The sequence below is a fragment of the Macadamia integrifolia genome, chromosome 2 (assembly GCF_013358625.1).
Source record: "Macadamia integrifolia cultivar HAES 741 chromosome 2, SCU_Mint_v3, whole genome shotgun sequence".
Classification (NCBI taxonomy): domain Eukaryota; kingdom Viridiplantae; phylum Streptophyta; class Magnoliopsida; order Proteales; family Proteaceae; genus Macadamia; species Macadamia integrifolia.
The window spans coordinates 8,615,984-8,636,412 of NC_056558.1; the positions used below are offsets into that span (position 1 = coordinate 8,615,984).

Below are 20,429 nucleotides of genomic sequence, written 5' to 3' on the forward strand. Positions count from 1 at the left end.
GCAGAGGATTCTTCAAGCGATCTGGAACGATTAATCTTTGGTACGTTTTCTGCTAATCCAAGAATACTTAGTACCGTTCCTTTGGTTTGTCTTCTGTGGTATAGAAGCGATTTTGTATTCTTCGATCTTCATCGAACGTTTTTTGTTGGGTTTCTCCTTCAATAAATCCAAGCGGGAAATTTACTTGGTTGAATAATGCTCTAATCATTTAGGAATTGTTCTCTCCATCTTCACACATTAATTTGAAGAATATCGCTATAGAACATGTTAGATTCCTGCAATTTGTGGTTTGAATTTCTACTTTGTGAACTCACTACATTTATGTTTAGTTAGGTTTGTAATTCTAGCCGTTGAATAGTATGGTTGACTATTTGTTTGTGATGGTAAAGAATAATCAGGGAGATGTCAAATCCTGGTACTTTAGAGGATAGATATGTGATTATATGTGAGGAAGAGTGAGGGTTCTACGACTATTTGGAGTATTAAGCTGTTGGTTCAACTTTTCAACCACTGCTCAGATTCTCTCGAATAATCCAATAAAAGAATCCCTTCAAGATTATTCAATGTCTTAACTGTTGGTCATTTCTTTTTCATTCATGTCTTCATTGCTTGTCAAGAAATTTTATTTTTTTCCACCATATTTTTTTTCTCAATGTAATGTGTTGCTTAATTGTTCTTTTACATCATAAAATATTTCCTTTAGGTAGGGTTTTCTGTTCATCCGTTTGACGGGGGGAGGTAAAAGCAGCAGAAAATGCCTCTAGGACTGATCTTAGGGCTGGGAAGGGCAATGCGAAGAAAGAGAACTTCTTCCCTTGATATTCTTTCTTCAAAGCGAGCCCCGCGAGATTACTACAAGGGGAAGAACTGCAAATCCACTGGTTTCCATACTCGCAAAGGTTTGGCACTCACCATTCACTTGTTTTCATTGGCTGTTTGCTGATTATCCTTCCTCTAGTCCCTTAGATTTTTCTCTCTACCTGGAAGATGGAAAATCTGTCAGGCTTTGGATGCTTAATTCAGGAAGATTGAACAATAATATGAGAAGTGTCCTGAACGTTTTCCACTATTTAATCTATGGGTTATAATTAATTAACTTCTCAACAAGGAGAATGTGAGCTGTAATTGTGATCCCTAGTAACAGTGACCAGTCAACTCGAAATCATGGCAGTATCATCTAATTAAGAAAAAAAAAAAAAGAAAGGAAGGGTATTTGACACTGTGGATGCATCATACTACAAGTCTCCCATGCTTGGTTAAGGTAAATTATGACCTTTTAAGTAGTAATGCTACTTCACGAGTATATTGGCTAATCAAAATCAAGGATTCATAACTGAATAGTAAGGAATGGTTATCTAGATATTAAATCATAATGATCTTGACAAATCTTATTACGGTCAAAAGGTATTTGGGTGTTTAGTTTGAGACATGAGTTGTCTGCTTGAGAAATGGCTCAAACAGGACCTATGCCAACGTCAAACTCAACAGACTAAGTAGCACCGAATTGCTTACCTCATTCATTCCCTGTGCTATGGATTAAAAAAATTTAACATAAATGTCAATGGAACATAAGGATAAAGTGTACTAGAAACATGGTGATACAATCTGGGGTTCCAAAGAAAGCCCGGTCGGATCACTTATGGGCTGCCCAAGTTCTAAATGTGTCAACACCAAAAGATAGTGGCAGTTATGTAAATATCTCAAAGTGTTTAAGGGGCATGGCAATTCTATAACTAACCAGAAATTGAAAGGGGTTGTTTGGTAGCTATATAGGAAAAGGATCTGTATTTGTTGTTCAGAGGTATACTTGGAATAAAGGTTGTACCCATAGTTAGCAAATTCGGATTCGGGAATTATTCGGCCGAAGAATTATTCGGAATAATTCGTTTGGTTAATTTAAGGGTTCGGTCAAAAAAGCGGTCAAAAAAGCGGACAAAATAAAAATCGGATTCGGATTCGGATTCGAGAATTATTCGAGTACCAAAATAAAAGTCGGGCAAAAAATTCGGATGTTATTTTTTTATAATTTATTGTATCTATTTTATTTATTAAGTAATTAACTGTTCAAAAATCAAAAATAGGGAAAATTCCACACAAGTTGTCGTGTTTATGAAGAAAAGGAAACAAGAAGATGACAAATTGAGAAAATGGGGAACATGATTGGACTTAATGGGATTGGGGTTAGGATCATCTCATAGTAAGGTCTATATCATATTTACTAGTTGATATAAATTGACCCTCTGTCTTGACTCTTGATTTAATCAAACTTGAATCCAAAAAACTATGGGATTGTTGGCTTGAATCAAAGGATGGTCACTTTTTTTTTTTTTTTTTTGGTAGGAAAAGGATGGTCACTTACTAGCCATCAATGTCTTACAAGCATAAGAAACTTGAGGTAGAGGATTCCTCCTTGGGAGGAATCTCCATGCCATTATAATGGTGGTATAAAAAACAATCCATACGGATTCTACATGATTAGGGCAAGAGAAAGGAATTAATAAAGAATCTCACTCGAGAGGGAAATAATACTTTGGTATCATGAGGAACTACATAAACTTGTAAACATATACTTAGAAGTGCAAGATAAATGAATTAATAAAGAACTTTACATGAGAGGGAAATAATACTTTGGTATCATAGGGGAACTACATACACTTAGAAGTGCATAAGATGCCATATAGGCGAAAGCTGAATTGTTTAATCCACGTGGATTCAGTTGACTCATTATAACCTGGTTAGGTTTTTTATTTTATTTTTGGGTAGAAATAACCTTGTTATGTTAGGTGAAGGTGGAGGGGCAGTTGAAAGTTGAAACAAGTTTTATACATTTGGTCTTGAGTGTATGAGCATTAAAAATAAGGTATTGGTGGTTATTTATTTTAAAAGAAAAATTCAAAAGCAACTTGATTTAAATTTAATGACCTCGATTAAAATATATATATTTATATATATATATATATATTTATATATATATATATATTTGATAGTTGATTTCTTCTTTAGGTTTGCTCCTTTTTGCTTTTTTACTAGCTTCTTCTAGTTCTCTTTCCAACCACTTTTAAAGTCGAAAATGTTGCTTCACAGAGAAGCATACTTCTGCACTTCAAAACTGGAAACGAAACTGGATGGTTGATGTCTAAATTTTTACCTGTTGTCCAAATGCTAAGCAGAGCCTTTTCACCTCTTCCTCATAGAAGGCCTTATCTAGCATCTGGGTCTCCCCATAAGACATGTTAGAAAATATAGAATGGTAAGGGGGGCATTTCTCCATGACAGCATGAACCTACAACAGAAGCCACAAAGAAAGAGTCAGAATTTTCAATACACACTTTTTTTTTTTTTTTTCAGGAATNTTTTTTTTTTTAAAGTTAATGCCCAAACTAGGGGTGAAGCAGCCCGGGTTGGGTTGGATTTCTTAAACCCCGAACTCAACCTAAGCCCAACCTAATCCAATTGGCTCTAATTGGTCTTGAATTTTTCTTAGGTTGGGTTAACCCTAACTTTGACCTTATTTTTACCGTTGGGATCATGGTCGCATTGGATAATTAGATCGAAAATTGGAAGCAATTACAAAAATTTTATTGATAAAGTTAAAAAATTATATATAAATTAGGTATTAGAATCAATGACCCATATTTTATTTTTTGAATAAAAAAATAGGGTTAAACTAAAGGCCAACTTGGGTAACGCTAGGTTGGGTTGGTCTGACCCAGCCCTAACATAGGGTCAATGTTTTTCAATCTTAACCTGCCTTCAATGTTAGAAATCTTAGCTCATGCCCTATTTGGGCTGTCAATGCCAAACTTACATCCTTAGCCCAACACACAGGAAAGGCGGAATGATCTCCTTGCACTCATGAAATGAAAAATCCCATCCCTGATGGATGCCCCAAATGCATGCTTTCATTAAACCCCGTACTAATGCATTGGCCATGTAGCTTGGCAATGATCCCCCTCTCCTTTTCTCTAACTATTTATTGCCAACTAAACGTGTTACCCCCAAGAAATGAGGGTTTGAGGCGTGATGTCAAGAAAATATCCGATGAGACGGCATATTTAATTTAGTTTCCCATTGGTTAGGGATAGAGGTTCTTAGGCACCTAGGTTTTACTTGCAAATCAAGACGAATTTTAAAGCTTGAAGCCCATTGATAAAAGTGGACCATGCTTTGGTATGTGGTTGGGCCATTACAAAATGCACCCATATTTTAATCATTTACCTTCCACAGCTATTGCCAGTAAACAGTAAGATTATGAGATTGGCCCACTTGAACCGGAGCCGATAAAGAATGGTCCTGTTTGGCACCCTTACCCTGGCATGCAAGGCCCGAATGCCGGATTACCTAATTGGCTGGCAACGGTGTGAGATTTTAAATTAAGGGGGAGGAGCGATTAGGCCTGATCAAAACCAATTGGGCCGAACTGGTTTGACATCCCCAAGAATAGTCTTCGAGCTATTCTGACCCCTGAGCATGATTTCAAATATCCGTATCGGATCAGTTATATTGGCATAACGGTCTGTGGTAAGGTTCAAATGGACCAAAAATTAATTTTGTTTTCAAGAAAAATGAACCGTCCGATACGGACAAGTATGTACCGGTACAGGTACCCCGAGATTTAAAACCATATCCCGAGTCACCCACGACCGTCCTCCGTTGGTTTCCTGACCAGGCTACACTGAGCGCCGCAAGCGCACGCTTAAACTCTTCCTCTCCAGCTCTCCCTCTCATTTTTGCAGAGGATTCTTCAAGCGATCTGGAACGATTAATCTTTGGTACGTTTTCTGCTAATCCAATAATACTTAGTACCGTTCCTTTGGTTTGTCTTCTGTGGTATAGAAGCGATTTTGTATTCTTCGATCTTCATCGAACGTTTTTTGTTGGGTTTCTCCTTCAATAAATCCAAGCGGGAAATTTACTTGGTTGAATAATGCTCTAATCATTTAGGAATTGTTCTTTCCATCTTCACACATTAATTTGAAGAATATCGCTATAGAACATGTTAGATTCCTGCAATTTGTGGTTTGAATTTCTACTTTGTGAACTCACTACATTTATGTTTAGTTAGGGTTCTAATTCCAGCTGTTGAATAGTATGGTTGACTCTTTGTTTGTGATGGTAAAGAATAATCAGGGAGATGTCAAATCCTGGTACTTTAGAGGATAGATATGTGATTATATGTGAGGAAGAGTGAGGGTTCTACGACTATTTGGAGTATTAAGCTGTTGGTTCAACTTTTCAACCGCTGCTCAGATTCTCTCGAATAATCCAATAAAAGAATCCCTTCAAGATTATTCAATGTCTTAACTGTTGGTCATTTCTTTTTCATTCATGTCTTTATTGCTTGTCAAGAAATTTTTTTTTTTCCACCATATTTTTTTTCTCAATGTAATGTGTTGCGTAATTGTTCTTTTACATCATAAAATATTTCCTTTAGGTAGGGTTTTCTGTTCATCCGTTTGAGGGGGGGTGGTAAAAGCAGCAGAAAATGCCTCTAGGACTGATCTTAGGGCTGGGAAGGGCAATGCGAAGAAAGAGAACTTCTTCCCTTGATATTCTTTCTTCAAAGCGAGCCCCGCGAGATTACTACAAGGGGAAGAACTGCAAATCCACTGGTTTCCATACTCGCAAAGGTTTGGCACTCCCCATTCACTTATTTTCATTGGCTGTTTGCTGATTATCCTTCCTCTAGTCCCTTAGATTTTTCTCTCTACCTGGAAGATGGAAAATCTGTCAGGCTTTGGATGCCTAATTCAGGAAGATTGAACAATAATATGAGAAGTGTCCTGAACGTTTTCCACTATTTAATCTATGGGTTCTAATTAATTAACTTCTCAACAAGGAGAATGTGAGCTGTAACTGTGATCCCTAGTAACAGTGACCAGTCAACTCGAAATCATGGCAGTATCATCTAATTAAGAAAAAAAAAAAAAAAAGAAAGGAAGGGTATTTGACACTGTGGATGCATTATACTACAAGTCTCCCATGCTTGGTTAAGGTAAATTATGACCTTTTAAGTAGTAATGCTACTTCACAAGTATATTGGCTAATCAAAATCAAGGATTCCTAACTGAATAGTAAGGAATGGTTATCCAGATATTAAATCATAAAGATCTTGACAAATCTTATTACAGTCAAAAGGTATTTGGGTGTTTAGTTTGAGACATGAGTTGTCTGCTTGAGAAATGGCTCAAACAGGACCTATGCCAACGTCAAACTCAACAGACTAAGTAGCACCGAATTGCTTACCTCATTCATTCCCTGTGCTATGGATTAAAAAAATTTAACATAAATGTCAATGGAACATAAGGATAAAGTGTACTAGAAACATGGTGATACAATCTGGGGTTCCAAAGAAAGCCTGGTCGGATCACTTATGGGCTGCCCAAGTTCTAAATGTGTCAACACCAAAAGATAGTGGCAGTTATGTAAATATCTCAAAGTTTTTAAGGGGCGTGGAAGTTCTATAACTAACCAGAAATTGAAAGGGGTTGTTTGGTAGCTATATAGGAAAAGGATCTGTATTTGTTGTTCAGAGGTATACTTGGAATAAAGGTTGTACTTAGTGCATGAGGGTCCTGTCACTGTGGGGTATGGGGTGGGTCATAATGTACACAACCTTACCCCTGCTTCGTGGAGAGACTGTTTCCTGATTCGAACTGTGACCACTTGGTCATAATGGAGCAACCTTACCTCTTGGTCATACTTGGAATGAAAGATAAAATTAGGATTAGATAGAATAAAGGAAGAAGGGAGGGGTAAAATTGGAAATAACTTTTTATGGTGTTATTTGAAAAACATCTCCACTTCTACCTTCGAACAAAACCTGCGATGGGAGGAGTAGCTTTGAAAGTGAGATCTCTCTCTTTTAGGCAGCAATTGATCTAAAACTTCAGAACTAGGATCCTGACCCACTGCTTTCTAAAACCCAGGATGATGGCTCAAAACAGCTCTTAAAAAAACTAGAAAGGACCTTTGAAATGAGATCAGGTGGTAACTTCAGGTACAGGTATGGTTTCAGAAATAGAACTCATGATAGGGTTGATGGCTGGGGCCAGGAATCTAGAGATTGATCGCCTAGGGTAGAGGGACCTAATACCAGAATTTTAGGAAGAAAAGAAGGGTGTAGGGGTGCGATACTCAACTCTAGGGGGGACTGTAATACTACTGGAAACCAGATATTGGAAAGACGATTGAAGAAACTCAGAGAAGGAAATAGAAAGAAGAGGAATAATAGGGAGAAAGACCAACCTGAAGAGAAGAATGATCGGAGAAGAAGAGATAGCCTGCTGGTCTACGATTCTAATGCCCGTTGAGCAATAGAAGGAAGGGACAGAGTAAATAGGAAGTGGTTGACTTAATGGGTGAGAGAAAACAGGGAGAAAGGTTGATAGCTGCTGAGGTTTGGGGGTGGGGGGGAGAGAAGATCCGCAGCCAACTCTTGGCTCCAAGTTATGCAACTCCAATCACAATTTCATTCCAATGTTCTCTGTCCAACTAGTAGGATAACTTGTACATAAATAAGAAAGAAATCCTACAAAAATAAAAGAGCATACTCTATTTTGGAACTCAATCTAAGAAACAAAACAATAAGTAAATTAACAACTCTTTCGTAATAATCTCCTACCAAAATAAATGAGACAAAGTAAGAAGATTACATTGCTTATCCCTACATAGAAATAAATCTCTACTAGCCCTAATGTAGAACTAGAATCACAAGTGATCCTAATCCCATGCAGGATCTGAAATTCTGGCTGAATAGAGAAGATGTCCTCCAATAGGCCTGGTTCTAGCTCTCAAACACTCTCTCACAGCAAACAAATAAAAGGAAACTAAGAAAAGAAAGAGAATTCAATGGAGGGTTGAGAATGGGGAAGAAGAACTAGTGAATGGGCATCTCACCCTCAGGTTTAGGTATCTCACCTGGGGCATCTTACTCAACTGCATCCCACAGCACAACAGCATAAGCCATTTTTTTTTTTTTTGATTCATGAATTCGTATTCAATGTTGTAGCCCCTTACAAACTTATATATAAGACTCAAAACTGACTTAAAACACTAAAAAGGAAAGGCGTAATCCAATCCTTAACTAATTGGGAAACCTAAACTGACTAGGAAATTGAAATAACAAAAGAAATATACTCAAAACAAGACTCTAACTAAACTAATGAATTAAATCCCGTTTTCCTACTTTCTACCCATATTTTAGGCCCATTAAAGTGGTCTATTTCAAAGAAAACCCATGAGATTAAGTGCCCAACACATACATAACTCAACCTAAGGTTTATTTACAATAAAATAAGCCCATTAAGTGACTTAACTGCATCAAGCCCCCTTGGACCAAAAGCCATTTTTGGGACCGTTTTGTTTCGGTTTATTTTCAGATCAAGTCATGCCTGTCCAGCCATGCCAATGGAACTGCATCACATGGAAGTACTATTAAAAATCATTAACTTATAAGATATAGTTAACAAGAGGTGTACGGATGCAGTCTAATGTTCCTTGGATTAACTTGTTTGTAATGAAAATATGTACAAATTTTGCTTCTCTGCTCTTTTTTCCAGAAGCTTGTAATGGCCTGAGAGAGAATAAAAATTTTAAAAAATGGTGAAGTTTCCTTGCCACCACTTTATCATGTTTAATGAATTCAAGGAAGCCCAGAAGACCATTAAACTGTGCTTGAACTATATGATTACTTATAAAGTCTGAAAACATTTTGTTGCAGGTGGCTATGTTGTGATGACTGAGAAATTGCCCAACTACGTGGTCCCTGATTTAACTGACTTCAAGGTACTTATATTCATATGTTGAAAATTACAGCTTTCTATATTTTCTTGGAATTGTGATAGATTTGGAGCCCATGACGTAAGAACAGCAAAAAAGGAAGTTCAATGTGGGCTCATAAAATTAGGTTTGAAATGACGTTGGAAATCTATTTCAGTCTACATTGCCTTTAACATAGGGTCTGTCTAACAGAATGTACTTTGCCTACATTTAGTTACCTGCTTGGTTTTGCTGGATAAGATGTTAAGTCCTCTTTTTTTTTGGGTTGTGGGGGGGGGGGGGGGGGGGGGGGTTCTGATCTTTGTTTTGGGGTTGAAAAGACCTGCTTGATTGTATTGTTGAGACAGCCAAATAGCTTTTACTGCTTCTTCTTCCTTGGTGGAGATGATATAGGACAGACTAAGGCTTAAAAGTTCTAGGCCTGAATTACTTGGAAGAGGTGGAGAGAAAAGGGTTAGGCTGATTAAGGGCTCAAGGGAAGAAATAAAAATAAAAGGCGTAAATTAGGTTGTGAAACAGTAACTTCTGACAAAATTTAAAAGAGTAAAACAGCAGATAAGTAGCTACCGAGAAGTAATAGCAGCAACAAAACACCGACCAGGAAAAAAAAAAAAAAAAGAGAGCTTAGAGCAAGAAAAACTGTGATTTGGCCTTGCCAAAATCTAAGTACCATCTCTCGCAATAATAATAATAATAATCTTCAGCTCTTTATAGAGAATACTTGGTTTCAGAGAAAGAAAATGGAAGAAAATAAAATAGAAAATACTAATCATGGACTTCCTTTTACTATCTTGGCTCCACCTGACAACTCTCAACCTTCTAAAAATATAAACTTAACTAGAAACCAAAGACATGATATGCCAACTTACTATTATCCAATTACAATTTTAGTAACTCCTATAGGGCTTCCCAAATGAAGAAATAGAAATTCTAAATAAAACTTAAACTAAATCTACCAACTGATCTGATCTTAAAAAGATAAAATCCGATCATAAATTGGCAATAATTTTCTCATAGCAGCTCCAATTCACAAGATCTTGGTATCATTGAAAGGCTAACCAAATGAACTTCAAAAACAGAAGCTAAATCAGAAAAAATGGAAAAACATTGTGATGGAGGGTCCTTTAGAGAGGAAGGGGAACTTAGGGAGAGACAGAGTAGCAGGGGGGGAAGAAGGGAAACACACTCACGTAGAACTCTCAAAACCAAACAAATTCTTCATTAACTTCTCAAACTTGAGTTCTTCATTGGTTACAAGCAATTTATCGGAAAATAAAAGGCAAAGAATTAGAAACCAACTGAAATAGGAACCACCCTGACAAGGAAACAAGTCCTAAAGCGAAACTAATTCAAAGGAAACAAATAAACCAATTCTAACTCCTAAGTCCTACATATGCTACTTCTTTGGGAATAAAGACATGAAATAAATACATAAGTAAACTATTAAATTACTTCCAACCCTTGTTAGACCAAAACCTTGGATCCGACCGATTCTTCTTAGCTCTTGGCTTCCAAAGCGGGTCATGCTGGTCCAACCAGTCAAGTGCATCTGCATTTGGATCAACTCTTCTCCTCTGAAAAAAACTCGACTCCGAAGTGTTTGGAAAAGGACCGAGGTGACCGTATCAAGGAATACGTTGAAGGAGGAACGATCCCGTCATCTTCTTAAGCTTAATGTCAGGGAGATCTTTGGCAGGATGAAACTTCATGGATTTGTTGCTGTGCTTGAAAGCATAGGTGTTGGCATAGCCACAATGTTGTATTCTCTTATCAAACAACCACGGTCTACCAAGAAGGATATTGCACACCTTTGGAGAGAGGACGTCGCATTGAACCGTATCCATAAATCCACTAATAGAATAGGTGAACAAACACTTATCAGTAATCTTAAGATTAGTGTTGTTCACCCAAGAAATCTTGTAATGATTTGGATGTGGCTTTGTCTTCAATCCCAGCTTAGAACAACGTCTTCAGAAATGACATTAGTGCAACTACCTCTATTAAGTATACAGTTGGCAATTGCATTTCACACGGGTTTGAAAAATACAACTCTGGTGCCAATCTTCATCTTCAGTGACCTTTTGAGTAGTCAAAATAAGATGAAGAACATAGCAAGGCCATCATAGGAGGTAGAAATGCCAGCCCAACCATGGCCCTATTTAGGCCCTTCACTGAAGTTATAACCAGCCGACATTAGGCCATTGAGTTACATTCAGACTCATACTTGGGCCCATATTCTGGTTACACTTAAGCCAATCACATGACCATCAACCCATATTCTGCCCCCATATGTGGCCATTGACCAGCTGCATTGGAGGAGATATTTTGGCAGATTCTTTGGGCCCTTGTTGCTGTTATATTTGGAGGATATCTATTTAGTAGTTACTATTATTGCAGTTTCTAATTTTATACTAGTTTTAGTTGCTTAAAGGTGTCGTAGCATAATATTCTACTTCTCCTGAATCAACCATATCACAGTGTATTAGATTCCTGATTATAGGAGCATATTTTCTTATCTATGCATATACTAGGATTGAGAATTATCTGTGCTTATTTAAAACGGTATACTTGATGCTAACTCTGATAATTCATATTTTTGTCTTCCATGTGTTTGTATGTACTGATCCATCCTTCCCACTTTTTGTGCCCAGCTCAAGCCATATGTATCTCAGTGCCCCATAGAAGTGAAAACTACTGAGAACACTGATGCTTCTGCGGCTAAATAAATAAAAAGATGCTAACAGGAGGTTTACATACTTCTCTGATGTTTTAGCTAGAGTTGTTGCCTCTGGTTTTTAAACTTTCCCAAAAAAGTAGGGAGAAAATGAATTCAGGAAGTGAGACCTGGGAAACTATTTTGTTGCCTTTGGCCAATTATATCAGTTGTTACTTCTTGTCAAACAGACAAGTTCTCAGAAGACTAAGGAATAGATTCATACACCAGTGTTCATTTAATGACTCCCAAGTGTATTGTGAGATATCCCTCCCCCCTTATTTCCTATTTCTTTTGGTGGCTTTTTGTGAGATATCCCTCTCCCTATGCCATTTGAGGGTTAGTGAGTACATGACTTCTTGTGATGGAGAATCCCACACTTTCTACTGATTAAGTTTCAGCTTGAAACAGTAACTTTTTTCTTTTAGATTAGTTAAAAAAAGGGATGTACCTAATACACAAGGCTTGCACCACTGCAGTGTTTAGAGAAGGTCATAATGTATGAAGTATTGCCTCCTTTTTGTGGAGAGGCTGTTATAGAAAATTAAAATGATGCTATAAATTCTAGGGTGATTTACATGAACCTCCCTGACGCTTGTCTATATTACATCATCTCCCCTTAAAAAATTGTTTATTACATTTAAACAAAAAAATTTAACACAGCAAGAGGTGTTAGTTTTAGAATACAAAAAGACAGAATTACCCTCTTCTTCTTGTATGAATTAATGGCCCTTCTCGACTGGTCGCCAAAGGAGTATGGCAGAACGATTGTGTCGATATAATCGCCAATGGTCAAGGCAACCAGACAACTCCCTCTTATGGTGCTTTCACCGCTACAGAACGGTTGATTGGTGATGCAGCAAAAAACCACGTTGCCATGAATCCGTCCGACAATGTATTTGATGCGAAGCGGCTTATTGGGGGACGATTCTCTGATCCTTCCGTGTAGAGTGACATGGAGCTCTGACCTTTCAAGGTCATCCCCAGCCATGGCGATAAGCCGATGATCGAGGTGACCTACAAGGGCGAGAAGAAGCAATTCGCAGCGGAGGAGATCTCGTCCATGGTCCTGACCAAGATGAGGGAGATTGCAGAGGCGTTCTTCGGTCAGACGGTGAAGAACGCTATCGTTACTGTCCCAGCTTACTTTAATGATTCACAGAGGCAAGCCACCAAGGATGCTGGAGCAATTGCAGGGCTTAATGTACTGAAGATTATCAATGAACCCACTGCAGCTGCAATTGCTTATGGTTTAGAAAAGAAAGCTTCGAGGTCTGGCGAGCAGAATATTCTCATCTTCGATTGGGATTCAAGATTGTAGAGAGATGATTACGATGGTTAACATGGATGGAGATGGTATGGTTAATTTTGATGAGTTTAAGATGATGATGATGAAGAAGCCCAGTACTGAATTTGCAACTCAAGCTGCTTCCTCCTAAACTCCAATCCTCTTCCTCTGCTCTTGTAGAGTAAGCAGTGCTTCAAATCTCTCTCTCTCAATTGTCTCTTTCTACCATCCATCCATCCATCCAAGCCCATTTTGCTCATCAATCCAAATTCCAAACTGGGTTGATGGGAAGGATTCATTAGTCAGAATTATTATTACTTGACCAACCTGCTTAGTTGACATGGTAGACTGGTAGATTAGATTAAATTAGTACGATGAAGCAGTCACAGCGGATCAATCATCAATTCAAGAGGGTAATGTTTGTCGTTTTATATTCTAAAACTAAGGGCCCGTTTGATAACGTTTCTGCCGTTTCTGTTTCAAGAAACGGAAGAAACATAAATTTCCGTTTCTAGAAACAGAAACGGAATTGAAGGTGTTTGATAAGTCATGTTTTTAGAAGTCGATGGTAACCAGTGAAAAAATTACCACAAGTCGTTTCCAGAAATGGCGAAACAAGTTCAACTTGTTTCGCCTGGGTCGTTTCTTGAACCATAAATAAGTAAAATTTTAAATTTCTATTTCTAAAAATAAGTGAAACGAAACAGTTTTATCAAACGCATTTTATACAGTTTCTGCTGTTTCTGGAAACAGAAACGACAGAAACGCGTTTCTTGAAACATTATCAAACGGGCCCTAACATCTCTTATACGATGTTAAATTTTTGAGTTTCAATGTAATAAACAATTTTTTAGGGGAGGATATAATATAGGCAAACGCAATGGGAGGTTGATGTAAATCCCCTAAATTCTATTTCAGTGAAATGGCATTCTTGCAATCTAATGAAACCCTGAAATACACTTTTAAGGTGCTCCCTAGTCCCTACTTGTTTTGGCATGGTAATCAAAGAAAATGGCACGTGAGGTTGACTATCTCATGAACCCACCCATGTAATAGACTCGACCATGTAAAGTTGCTAGGCTCATGATGTCCATGAATAAAAACCATCACCTTCCAAAGGGGGGAAATCATAATATGCCATGGGTCGCATTCGTGATTCCATTAAAATGTTTGGGAATTTGGCTTCTCTCCATTTGACTATACCCTCTAATCTCATCTCACAACATTCATGGAATGAGGCCAGATAGAGAGGATCCTGTCTCGTCCAGTCATCTTGTTTTGGCTCTTTGTTTTCTTTTTTTTCAATTCTGAAATCAATAACAATTGATTGCTTCAAAAAAGACCTGATGAGATTTATGTTCAAGAACATTCTTGTATGCCATGATCCTGGCATATGAATTCTACAAAATCTGAAGACTTATGCTAATTAGAGAGACTTTTCGAAATCCATGATGCTGATCCAAGCTTCGTCAAGAACGTCAATTGCCTTATTGCCTTGGTGTTACGTTCTTAGCTGCTTGCTATTCACGTTATGAGTGAGAGAGAGAGAGAGAGAGAAACATGGACTCCAAGGCTCCACGCAGCAGTGCAGCTTGGGTAACCGATGACAATGACATAAAGTTAATAACGACAACCAAGACCCAACCCAAGTCACCGACTCAACTCACACGGATAGAGGGGTGGGTTCCTTCCAAGAAAATAAGGGAGATTTTTTTCAAGCTTTGACCTTCCTCCTCTTCTGTTCATAGTTTTAGGTAATGGTATCGGATCTGTTGTATCGATCATATCGGGTTGATATTGATATCAATCCCAATACCTAACCGTATTGAGATTGGGTATCGAAACAGGGGTAAAATCATAAAAAGAAAAGTAAAATTCACTGATCAAGGACCAAGATTACAGGAATCGGCCGATTCCGATTCTGATTCGAACCGTTAGAGTGCCACTTGTCATCATAGATAACGTTGCAATAATCGATGGTTGTTGTGCACTTGTCCGTATTCCCTTAGCCTTTGGATGGGACCAATCACCGAAAAGTGCCGACCCAACCCAAATGCTCCGACAGACCAACAAACCGACAAACATAAAAGGGAAGCGTCTCTTCCAAGGTCCACGAAAACTATGATCCATCGGATTTGGAACTCACCCGTCTGGTTCTCTCGATCTCAGTCGTCCAGTAGGAGGACATTACCACGTGCGTATTGATAGCTCATCCAATTGTATGTATACATTTAATATTATTTGACCACACACCCTATACGCGTCCAATTCCTATTAGCTAGTCGGTGTACTACGCATACACATACCTCCAGCTCCAAGGAATCCAACCTCCAACCAACTCCCATGGCCCACATAACCTAATCAAGTAAGGGTGTCAACTGTCAATTGGTCAGGTTCGGTTCATGTTTGATAAGGTGTAAATCAAAACTGAACCGGTTAGAAATCATAAAAAATCAAAATCATTTTGTTACTGGTTTCTATTTGGTTAGTGTTATATGGTTTATATGCTGTTTGTATTGTCAGTTTTGAAAAATGGTTTACAATTTCAATGTATAATGTGTTTAATGTTAGTTCATATTCGGTTTATATGCGATCTGTAGTGTTGATTCAAATTCCTTTTACACATAAATTTTTTTTTTTTTTTTGTGAAGATTTTTACATTAATTTGAGAGCATGAATAGATAATTTTAGAATAACTAAGAATTATCATCTCAATATAAAATTTAGAAATAAAACAAGGGGCAAAAAAGTTAAATTACAAATCTGTTGACATCTAAGAAAATTCATTTCTTTAAATTCCCACATTATCCCTCAATAGCATATTTTCACTATTTTTTTTTTTAAATTTCACTTTTAAATTTATCTCCTAAGTACATATTAAATTATCTAACTAGGTGTTATAAACTTATTAATTTATATTAACTCTTTAATGTCCACATGGCATCTCCAATCCAACAAACTATGGTATTTGATGCAGATTGATCAATTTTATAGCACATTAGGGGTAGGGGTAGGGGTCCTTGAAGGGAAATGGGAGTGTGTGTAGAAGCATCAACATAGGCAAGATTTCACCTTTCAAGAGGGCTGGGGTGGTAAAAAAGAAATATTTTTAGAAAAGTTTGAATAAATATATGGGGAGGGGTACTTTGATTGATGAGAGCATATAAATCAACGGTTGGGAGGTGGAAGGTATTTTAAAAACTTCATCAAGTAGGGAAGAGTATTTGATCATCGTTTATTTCCAATAACATTTGATCGTTAGAGTAGAAAAACTTTCTACTCAATATATATATAGTAAAAAATAATAGAAGACTCCCCATGATATTAGTATGAGAAGAAATCTATATGCCATACCAATGGCATCATAGATCATCAAATCATTCACATGAGACCTCCATTGTTAGAATAATTAGGGAAAATAATAAAAAATCTCATTCGACAGAGTAATAATAATAATAATTATCTCAACGCATTGTGGAAAATTTTTTCTGATATTATAGATGAAGAATATAATTTTTTTTTATTTTTTAATTTGCCAACCATTGTTGATGGCTGGAAAACAAAATTCCATACACAGTACAAAAATGGAAGCTTCTCCCCATCTTTCCCAGGAGCCATACACTGCTCTTCCGCGTCAACAACTCATTCAACTCGAAAGATACAAAAAGGAAAGTAAAAAAGAAAAGTCCCCACTCGCACCTTCCGTGCATCTCAATAAAATCTTTCCTTGGACTTTTCAAATTCCATTCTGATACGGAAAAGTCCATCTTTTAAGCTGAAACGAACCATCTTGGAAGCTCAGAAAGAGCTCACACATTCCACTTTCACACCACCTCCCTCCTACGTCTCTCTTTATCTATCTGTCCTTCTCTTCCAACCTTATATATATATATATATATACACACGCTTGGGTCCTCACTAACAACTATAGCTATTAAACAAGTTCGCGAATCTTGAACTTTTTTCAAATGGGTTGGGCGGAAACAGAGATGAGATGCAAGAAACACCCGATGCATAGACAAACACCAGGTGTTTGTTCTTGTTGTCTAAGAGAGAAGCTTACAAAGCTCTCTAATGCAAGTGGAAGAGGAGGAATGGAGGAGGCAGGTTCGTCTTGTTCTTCGTCGTTGTCTTCTTCGCCTTATTCTTCTGGTGAAACTTCTTCAGATTCTTCTCCAGTTCATGATCGTTTCGGTTATTTAGAGGGGAGAGGTTCTGGGTTGTTTTTGAAGAGCCGATCGGTGGTGGCGATTCCGCCTAGAATGAGGAGTAGAAGTAGAGGTGCAGTGGAGATTACGGATGGGAAGAAGAAATTAGGGTTTTGGTCCAAGCTGATACGTTCTACTGGGAAGAAGACGAAGAAGATGATGTTGCATTCTAGTACTCTGAAAGAGATGTCATCTCATAACAGGGTTTATTGATGGATTGATTCAAATGTATAATACAGATTGATTGTTTGTTTGATACTTTGTTTCTATATGAAAGCTTGTTTGTTACCTTTGTTTCTGTAATTTGTTCAATTCCCAACAAAACAGAAAGAAATGAAGAACAAAGAGCTTGGTTTGATCATGAAACTCTCTCTCTCTCTCTCTCTCTCTCTCTCTCTCTGAGAGGAAAATAATGTAGGGAGGTTGCGGAGTTGCCTCCAATCATGGTTTCAAGTATCGTCTTCAATCGGCAGTATCAGATTGGTAACGATTGAGATCGATCCCTGATTCCTGACTGATTCAGATTGTTCTGTAATTTTTCAAAGGTAAAATGATAAAAAATAGTGCCTTTTAGAAAAAGTAGGGGTAAAATAGATTGATATCCACCGATTCAATCCAAATCAGTATCGATATCAGCATACCGTCCCCTAAATCCTTGCCTCCAATAGAACTATGAAGGTCTGCTAAGATGTCCAATTCCTTATTACATTGTTTGGAAACTTCAGTAGCGATGGCCGCGGAAGTTAGACAAGGGCTCTTAACTTTAGGGATTTTAAAAAAAGCTAAAAAAAGGGCAAGAGAACCTTATCAGTTTGACGTAGAAAATACCAGATCAACAGAATAATGGAAACACATACGAAAACACATTCAATGCACATCAAGAGGGCAACACGTTCTTTTCACACTCTGCATAGTCTAAACATTTTCAACACCAAACTCAAGATTCTTTGTAAGAATTCACGACGAAATAACACAATTGGTCAAGATGCACAATGAGGCTAATTACACAAAGGGGTATCTAGAGAATGAGTAATGCACACGTTAGACCAAAGCCAAAAACCTTTTCTATCTTTGAGTACCTTGTGGGTAAACCACCTCTCATAAGGTTTGTAACCACCTCCCACTCTTTATGCTGATGTGGAAAATTTTGCCACATCTGCTTACAACTCTCTCTCTTATGGAAATACGAAATTATGACGTTAGAGGGCAAAAAGGTAAAGAGGCAAGACTTCTGACTAAGTTCATGCTTGACAACAGAAAACCACATGTTGTCAAAAGTCATTGTCAAAGAATGAGTCATTAGAATATTCCAAACCACCCGCTTTGATGTGTACGGAATTCGAACGTACAATACATAAGGACCGACCGTGTTTGCCTTCGAGTTTGGGCAGCCGACATCTTTAGAATAGAGAAACTTCAACGAAATTAGGTCAATTCTTTTTTTTTTCTCTGCAGGGGACTTATATTGAACTGGCTGGCTGACCACCACGTCACGCAAATGACAAATTTTTTTGGCCATGTGGAAGCTGATGTGGTAGATGTAGTTGCAATTTTTTTTTTTTTTAAAACGGATCAATTACTAGTACAATCACCTGATCGTACGAGTCAGCATTCAACATCTATCTATTTTGTTTTTAAAAATATCTCTTATTATCCTTGCAATGGCAGAAGGTGGGACCATAGTTAGCCAATTCGGATTCAGGAATTATTCGGGTGAAGAATTATTCGGAATAATTCGGTTGATTAATTTAAGGATTCGGTCAAAAAAGCGGTCAAAAAAGCTTATTGGGTTTTTTTTGTTTTGGTTTTTTTTTTTTAAATACTATTTAAGTGGACCGAATAATTCGGTTTAGTTCATATTCGGTCCGAATTATTCGCGCTTTATATTCACTTTTGAAAAAATCGTGAATTTTACCGAATTTTATTTTTAATTCGGATTCGATCAGAATTTTTGATAAATTTTAGAAAAATTCGATTCGGCCGAATAATTTGCGGACAAGTGTCGGATGTTGACTAGTATGACCAGGTGTTCATACGTGCAACGGATCCTATCTTTTTTTTTTTTTTTTTGATTTAGTTATCATTCTCGGAACCTTCATAGAAAAACAAAGTTTATAGAACCACGAGGTGGCTGTAACCACCAAACCTTTAAGACACCTTAAACAAAGACACCCTTTAACAATTGATAGGTTGATGAGACACTTCTTAGAATCTCTTTGTCAAGCTTTGCAATTATGTATAGTAAGCAAAGTATGTATAATGGGTAAAGTTTTTCTACATCGGTGGCGGTGGTTAAAGGATGGGATGATCTAGATGTGACTTCCCTCTCTCCCTCTCCCCTATTGTCTGGGGTTATGATGCGCAGCGGTGAACATGGCCTCAAGAAAACTCGGTCTATATATATTACACTATGATATTTTTATATCCCTCTGTTTTTCTTTCTCCAAATTTTATTATTACTATTGTTAATTTTTTTTTTCTTGACTTCCAAAAATATTCCAAAATTTCTGCCACCAAAATGTTCCCATTGATGGTGTTGAAATTTTGGAATTACAAAGTTATAGTTTCACATCGATTTGTTAAGATTTTTACATACTTGAAGAGTTATTTACACTTTTTTTTTTTGGGGTAAGGAGTTATTTACACTTAAAACCTTGATGTTTTGGGTTATATATATATATCCTCCAATGGAGTATCAGAGTCCAGGTTCTTTTAAAAACTTTGAAGACATTTTTAAATTTAAGAAAAACCCAAATTCTTCCTTAACTAGTTTATTTAATTCAAGGATGAAACAAGTCAAACCATTATCAAATGAAGCTGCCGAGAAGTGAAGAAATTAAATAAGTCTTATAAGAAGTACAAAGAACTTGGTTCACTTTACTTATGGTAATCCACCATCTAAGTCGGATTTACATCCACATTATCTGCTCCTGATTACAATCTGTTTTTGTTCATTCCACTAAGTATATTATGTGTTTACCAACGGAACGATCAAAATAAGAAATAGAATTGAAGAAAAAGAAATAATAAACAAAAGCAAACATTGGAACAACACAACAAACATTGCATGCATGGTGTGGCCTATAAATTTCATATACGTAATGGGTATGTATCTGGCTTTTACTACAATTGAGGATTGCAATTGAGTTTTATGGCTTTAAGCTTTTTCCAAGACCTAATTAACAAGAACCTTTCTAATTAAGAAAAAGACCTACCAAGAAATCATCCACTAGGAGAACAACCCACTTAAACCCTAACTTTATATATGTACCTAGTCATTCCCATATATGGATTAAATTTTTCTTCACCCATGGAGAAGGAAGAATTCCTTTTACCATTGGTAGTGTGACCATGTGATTGGAATCTTGTAATATCATTAATTTCAATTCCTATTTACAAGGTCAAAAATATCCTTTCCCATGCTAATCAAAGGGTCAGA

The 20,429-nt window shown here is 37.2% G+C and overlaps 2 protein-coding genes across 3 annotated transcripts; both read left to right on the forward strand.

The window, feature by feature from the left end:
• Window positions 1-4,642: 4,642 nt before the first annotated feature.
• Window positions 4,643-11,736, forward strand: LOC122091662 (39S ribosomal protein L41-A, mitochondrial-like). 2 transcript variants are annotated; one of them, XM_042661706.1, is made up of 4 exons: window positions 4,643-4,772; window positions 5,435-5,630; window positions 8,723-8,787; window positions 11,433-11,736. In XM_042661706.1, exons 2-4 carry the CDS (start codon window positions 5,486-5,488, stop codon window positions 11,505-11,507), a joined length of 285 nt encoding a protein of 94 aa, XP_042517640.1. In that variant the 5' UTR covers window positions 4,643-4,772; window positions 5,435-5,485; the 3' UTR covers window positions 11,508-11,736. The 2 variants fall into 2 exon arrangements, with proteins under 2 accessions (XP_042517640.1, XP_042517649.1); XM_042661715.1 differs by having other exon boundaries at window positions 5,439-5,630.
• A 4,763-nt stretch (window positions 11,737-16,499) lies between these two features.
• Window positions 16,500-17,288, forward strand: LOC122072236. The gene has a single exon (XM_042636815.1). The coding sequence runs from the start codon at window positions 16,751-16,753 to the stop codon at window positions 17,201-17,203; it is 453 nt and encodes a 150-aa protein (XP_042492749.1). The 5' UTR covers window positions 16,500-16,750; the 3' UTR covers window positions 17,204-17,288.
• The last annotated feature ends 3,141 nt before the right edge of the window (window positions 17,289-20,429 follow it).

What these genes read in the sequence shown, in the direction of transcription:
- LOC122091662 (XM_042661706.1), top strand. Translation starts at nt 5,486, where the DNA reads ATGCCTCTAGGACTGATCTTAGGGCTGGGAAGGGCAATGCGAAGAAAG. An exon ending in TGGTTTCCATACTCGCAAAG is followed by an intron (nt 5,631 to 8,722) that starts GTTTGGCACTCC and finishes ATTTTGTTGCAG; the next exon opens with GTGGCTATGTTGTGATGACT. An exon ending in CTGATTTAACTGACTTCAAG is followed by an intron (nt 8,788 to 11,432) that starts GTACTTATATTC and finishes TTTTGTGCCCAG; the next exon opens with CTCAAGCCATATGTATCTCA.
- LOC122072236 (XM_042636815.1), top strand. Translation starts at nt 16,751, where the DNA reads ATGGGTTGGGCGGAAACAGAGATGAGATGCAAGAAACACCCGATGCAT.